General features: G+C 45.0%; 1 protein-coding gene and 1 pseudogene across 1 annotated transcript; both read left to right on the plus strand.

The window, feature by feature from the left end:
* The first annotated feature begins 2,924 nt into the window (after window positions 1-2,924).
* On the plus strand, window positions 2,925-4,970 carry LOC147417452 (uncharacterized). The gene is made up of 5 exons (XM_086506490.1): window positions 2,925-2,981; window positions 3,217-3,352; window positions 3,453-3,477; window positions 3,567-3,624; window positions 3,734-4,970. Exons 1-5 carry the CDS (start codon window positions 2,925-2,927, stop codon window positions 3,794-3,796), a joined length of 339 nt encoding a protein of 112 aa, XP_086362616.1. The 3' UTR covers window positions 3,797-4,970.
* On the plus strand, window positions 4,510-5,704 carry LOC147417453 (dammaradiene synthase pseudogene; annotated as a pseudogene).
* Window positions 5,705-6,150: the final 446 nt, after the last annotated feature.

The raw sequence follows: 6,150 nt of genomic DNA on the forward strand, positions 1-6,150 counted from the left end.
CTAAGCTTGATTGTGCCAGGGCGATATAAAGTGGGGAATATGGATGTGTATCTTCGTCCACTATTGGAAGAGCTACAACAATTGTGGATTGGCATAGAGGTGGTGGATATGAGCCGACACACAGGACGACGGAATGCTTTGATCAGAGGCATTCTAATGTGGACCATGCATGACTATCCCGGGCTAACAGAATGCTCAGGTGATCTATTGACACTCCTCACTCAGACACTGTAAATCTTGTTTTTTCTCATAGTTGATCTATTATCATGTGTATACATGCAGGGCTTCAAACAAGCGGATACAAAGCATGTGTCACATGTGGACCTAGACTGAATGCACGTAGGGCACCCCCACTGAAGAAGCAAATCTACGAAGGTCATCAAGCGTATCTTCCAGGAATCATGTGTTACGCGACGGCTTTTTGGGAAGAGAGCCACCAAGGATGTCTGCACAAGCAAAATGAAACAGAGGATATGTGTTTAAACGGATAGCTCTATATAGATATAGGAAGTTATGCTGAGTTATGCGAGGATGAGAGAGAGATCTCTTAAAGCCACAAATATTTTATTTGAACAATTTTGCTCCGTGTTGTAAAAGCTCTGGCTCTCTAAGTACCTTCCATGGTGTATAACGCTCTTTTCTACTCGCGCTCACATCTTTTGATTGAAAATTCTGAGTTTTCGACTTGCCTCTTCTATCACTCAATTCATTGCGTCATTGTATTTATATGCGTCATTACGTCATTGTATTTAATGGTCTTTGCGTCATTGTCTACTCTATTCATTCAATATTAAGTTTAAATATTCGTGTGTTTAATGCAGGTATGGATGATGAGGAGTTTCTTTCTTCTTTGTCACCGCAGTAGAGACAGTGGTACGTGGAGCGTCATCGCTCTGGCGCATCATCGCGCGTTCCTATTCCATCCGCATCTCCCTCTCTTTCGGAGCATTCGGCGCGCTCCGAAGCTTCGGTGTCGACGAGACGAGCTTCACACTCGTCTAGACACCGGCGCTCTAGTGGTGGTGGTGGCGGTTGTTGTGGGGATTCCGCCACCGATGCCTCCACACCGCCTCGTGTTCGACGAGGCTCTTTACCCTCCCCTTCTTTGCCCGCCCCCACACCAGCCACAACATCGCCATCTACGCCAGGTTTTGCATGGCTGACTGTTCCTAAAAGCTACACACCTCTACCTACTCCGCCAGGAGCCACCCCACTCGACACTCCTCGCTTCGGGGCCCAGACGCCGGTGGAGACACCTGACGTCCGTACCCCCATTGACACGCCGCTAGAGACCCCTGCCGGGACACCCAGGTTCACGCGTCACCGGCCAGAGGGCTTGTCTTACTCCGTCGACTTCAGCGGCGGCATCATCATGGATGATGACGGCAAGAAGGTGATCTCGCGCATGCGTGGTCTTTGCTCTCAGCTGTTTAGACACTACATACTAAACAAATGGAGTGAAGTACCAAGTGATTTAAAAAATAGAGTCATCAGCATACTTCATGATGAGTTTCCCTTTCCAACACGGGATCAGCGCTTCAATGAAGACCTGATGAAGATTCGAATGCGCGAATACTGCAAACACAAGCGTTCCGAAGTGCAAAAGGCAATCAAGAATGGGTGGAACAGGCCAGATTGGCTGGCCAAAGAAGATTGGAAGAATGCGAAGAAAGCAGCGCGCGAGAATCCCGACAAGTGGAAGTAACAAAAGGATGCAGCCAGAGCGCGAGTAGAGGCAGGGAGCTCGCACCACTTGGGGAGCGGTGGATGGGCATCATTTGAGGCCGATTTTGTAAGTGTTTTCGCATTGCTCTTTATGTTCGATAGTTTAGGGTTTATGAGTTTTTTTAATTCTAACATAATGAAATCTTTGTATGTTTTGACAGTGGTCGATGACAGGACGTGATGCCACACCGTACGAGCGCGAGTACGCAGGCAGGAAGGGCTTAAACGCCCTGATGGACATTCTCAGTTCTCGCGGCGGCATGGTTAGTATTAGGGTTTACTTTTTTCTATTTTTTGTATTGTTTTATAAATGTCGTTATATGTTTATACTTACTGAAAGCTGTCTTATTGTCTTTTTTTGCAGAATCCGACAGATACGCCGCTTGGACGCGATGAGACGTCTGATTAGACGACGTCAGTTTAGCCGTAGCTAGATAGCATTAGTTTAGGGTTTCTCATAGCTTATGTATCATGAGACGGATTTTATACATCTTTTTGAACCATGTATATTATTACATTTGTCACCACAGTTCCTTTTGCCAATCAATTCTTTATGCCTATGATGTTGTACAATTGTCATTATTACATTTGCCAATCAATTCATTTTACCTATGATGTGTACAATTGTCAATTTTGCAAACAATGCGTCTTGTGGGTGACTATTTTGGGTCTATTATCTACCCTTGCACTTTTTTTAAAAAGTGAATCAAGTACAATATGGTTGATGGGTGGCAGGGCATTCAATGCCCTGTCACCAAAAAAAAATTCTCTCGGGCGTCGCTATAACCGTCGCTATTTATGGTTGTGTAGCGTCACTATGAGCGTCGCTATAGTCTTCTGTGTAAACGTCGCTATAACCGTCGCTATGACCGTCGCTATATAGCGACGCTCGTAGCGACGGTTTTAGCGACGCCGGGGGTTATAAAAACCCAGTGTATTTCCGTCGCTAACAGCGTCACAAGAGCACACAACCTCTTGTAGTGAGTCGAAAAGGAGATTTGCAACAACAAGAAGCTACAAGGGGCTTGCACTCTTAGCACCCATCAAGTCGATGCCCGCTACCTCGTTTTTTGCTCCGTCTAAGTTTTCTATGGCTTTCTTGCATCTCTTATGAACATGACTTCTCTGAGTTAGCATAGTCTAGGATATTGCTTGCCTGATTCAAAATTTGTATTTTTTCGTCTGCATGGTTCGATAACATGAACGCGCTCAATTACCCCACAACGAAAAAGCTTCTCTATGAAACAGTGATCTTTGTATTCCCAAAAGAACACTAAACATGAGAAATATTGAGTTCCAAATGTTATGTTTCTAGGCGGCTCCTTTCTATTTGGCAACAATTTGGTGCATGGTTTGAGCCTGTTACAATCTGGTCAGTTAGATAGCAAACACGCCAAGCTACATTGCGAGTCAAATCCAGAACTTGCTCAAGTAGACCTTCTTTTGTATTTCGATCTTGTGGAGGTGTAACATGACAAATTTTGCGGACAGTGGATCTTAAGTGCAAGTGTTGATATTCTTTTGTACTTGTTTATTTGCCAAGATTCCTCCAAATCAAGTTCCAAAAATGAAGCTGAAAATAACGGTGTTTCTGAGCCTAAGGCCGCAAACGATGCAGTAGACCTTGTGAAAACAGACTTAGGAAAAAGGGAAACATTGATATTGTTGCAAAAGCTGGTGCAAGAAAAAAACAAAAGAAGTGACATTGATACTGCAAAAAAAACAAATGCATCAGCTCCTGCACCTGCCAAGGTCACTTGCATACAGTTGGCACTGCTTAATTTTCAGCTTTTCCTCTAGCCAAGAGTTAAACATTGTTATATTGTGATTGATTGATGCAGGAAGTACCCCCTAACAATGAATTTGAGAAGCACATTCGACGAGAGATTATTCCTGCCGGCGAGATAGGTGCGTGTTTAAAAGATATTGGAGCACTTGATGATGTTAATGCATATATGTCTGCAAGGGCTTGTTATGTTACCACTTACCATCCTGATTTATTCAACAGGGGAGCGCTGATCAAGATAATTCCTTTGTGATTATGACTCGGTTGGAAACAACGTCGATGTAGTAGGGAAGTTACATCAAAGTAAGCTCTATGACAGCAACAATGCAACCCTCACCCGACACAGATAATGCCTTGGGAATAAGGAGTGGGCAAAGCACTCTGACAAGCCTCCTCTTTAATGAACTCTGCTTGGGACAAACAAAAAATCAGTTTTCGTATTCTTGTCAATTTTTTTGCAGGGCATCTTTCTTCTTGTGAAAGTTTTGGGAATCCTGTTGAGAATGGACTTCCTCAACCTATCCATCACTCCCTAGGGACTTCTGTGACCAAAAAGCTCACCAGGCTTGCTTGTTCCTTCACCCTCAAGTCGTGTGTGAGTTGGAACAATCGGTAGTCGCCTTGGCCAATACACCATCATTACTGAACTCAGGTAACAAGTAAGCATGATGAGATGGAAGGTCCGATCCCCCAAGACCAGCAATGCAGGCGTGCATCCATCTGAATAGTGCTTTTCTATAGCTCCGCCACACCCATGCAAATACAATGGGCAACCCATGGACTATTGGCACAATGAAGTTTAAAGGCTTCCAAGAGCTCACAGTTTGGATGTTTCCCTGTTTGAACATGCTCCTGTAGGTAGTCCTATCCAAGCTATTGCTAATTGCGGTGCCGATTCCTCGAGGGAAGAGCCTTCTTGTACGTTTTCTCAAGCCCGTGCAATCTCAATGAAAGGGCATAGGCAGCAGCTTGATATCCTCATGCAATAAGGGCAGAACATGAGGAACACCTGGAAGTCGAAGAGGGAGCTTTGCAGCAACAAGCTGGAAGCTGGCCTGCACCTGTGGCCAGGATGTTGCGGTGCCGATTCCTCGTGCGCAGAAGCCTGCTTGTACGTTTTCTCAAGCCTGTGCAATCTCAGTGAACGGGCACAAGCAGTAGCTTGATATCCTCATGCAACAAGGTCAGAACATGAGGAAAACCTGAAAGCCGAAGAGGGAGCTTTGCAGCAACAAGCTACAAGCTGGCCTGCACCTGTGGCCAGGATGGAGCCCTACAGTCAAGAGTACTTCAAGGAGAAGTACGCAGGTGATATGCGGAACACCAAACCCATCTTGCTCGACGATGGCATCTGGCAAAGCCAGGAGTTCTTGATTTCCTTGTAGTTCCCCCAAGGATACTAGTGGGGAGAGCTTGAAGCCAATACAACCATCACCTTACAGACCATCATCACCGAAAGCCCGTGCAGAAAATGGGCAACTACCTTAAGCTGCGGTAGTGTGATCATGGTGGGTGGGAGCTTTATTATAGAGATGGAGGCCATCTCAGTGCCTCCATAGAAGCCTACATAGCATTGTCTCTTCTCCATGTCCCAAATTCAGATCCCGTTCGTCAAAAAGCTTACACGTACATCATCAGTCGAGAAGGTATCTCTAAAGCCTGCATCTTTACCAAGATTTCTCTGCCTCCATGGGTTGTGCTCTTCCCTGGCTGGTTTCCCTTCAGCTTATACAACATGGCGTGCGGGGCGCGCGAGTGCGTAGTGCCTTTGATGATCATTTGCAACAAAAAATGCGTGTTTAAGCTGAAGCCACAGGTGTCCTTTGAAGAGCTTTATGCTGAGGGGAGGAAGAATGTGCGCTTCGGCTTTGCTTTTGGGGGGAGTTGGACTGACAAGCTCTTTGTAGGGATAGACTATACTTTCAAGGCGATGGAGAAGATGGGGCTCGTACAGTTCCGGCAATGGGGTTTGAAGGAAGCAGCGAGGTGGGTGACCATCCTGGTGGCAATCTTCAATCAATCACCAAGACCTACAATAATATGGCCTTCAATTTTTGTTGTGGGGTGTGTGTATGATAGCAATAATAAGAGCAGCGACCATATGGGAGTTAAGTGTGACTGTATATCTTTCTGGATTTCCTAGCAATCCTCTGCTACTGCAGGTCGGTCATTAGGTACTTTAACATCCCTTGCACATTGCGTATAATGAGATATATTTGATGGCCCAGTCACTGCCTGCGTTGTTGCTAAGTTGTGATAAGTAGAATGCCCTCTTCAAATTGTATATAGGTCATGGATTTTCTAGTGTCTTTTTAACAAATTGATTATTTTCGTAAAGGCCTTACTCTTTAACAAAGATAGTACCCTTAATGGATGTCCGGCTCCTTGTCTAGATGTAGTTCCTCCAAAAGATTTTAACTCTTCTTACCTGACAGTGCCGACGCTAAGATATAGTCCACATGTGTTTTGCAACTTATGTTCGAGCTGATATGAGTGAAAATACTCAAAAACCTCGTGAATTTAAAATATCATAAAGATTTTCTTAGAGCGAGAGAATTTAGTGAAGCGAAGCTTCAGTTTTCACCTTGTTGTAAATGAGGGTGCTGCACGTAAGCTAAGCGAGCGTTTTTCGTGCGTAG

Source organism: Adiantum capillus-veneris, chromosome 30, assembly GCF_014529385.1.
Source record: "Adiantum capillus-veneris isolate H3 chromosome 30, ASM1452938v2, whole genome shotgun sequence".
Lineage (NCBI taxonomy): Eukaryota > Viridiplantae > Streptophyta > Polypodiopsida > Polypodiales > Pteridaceae > Adiantum > Adiantum capillus-veneris.

Coding starts and splice junctions, on each gene's coding strand:
- LOC147417452 (XM_086506490.1), top strand. CDS start 2,925: ATGAACGCGCTCAATTACCCCACAACGAAAAAGCTTCTCTATGAAACA. Junction 2,982..3,216: donor TCTATGAAACAGTGATCTTT/GTATTCCCAAAA, acceptor TTTTGCGGACAG/TGGATCTTAAGTGCAAGTGT. Junction 3,625..3,733: donor ACGAGAGATTATTCCTGCCG/GCGAGATAGGTG, acceptor TTTATTCAACAG/GGGAGCGCTGATCAAGATAA.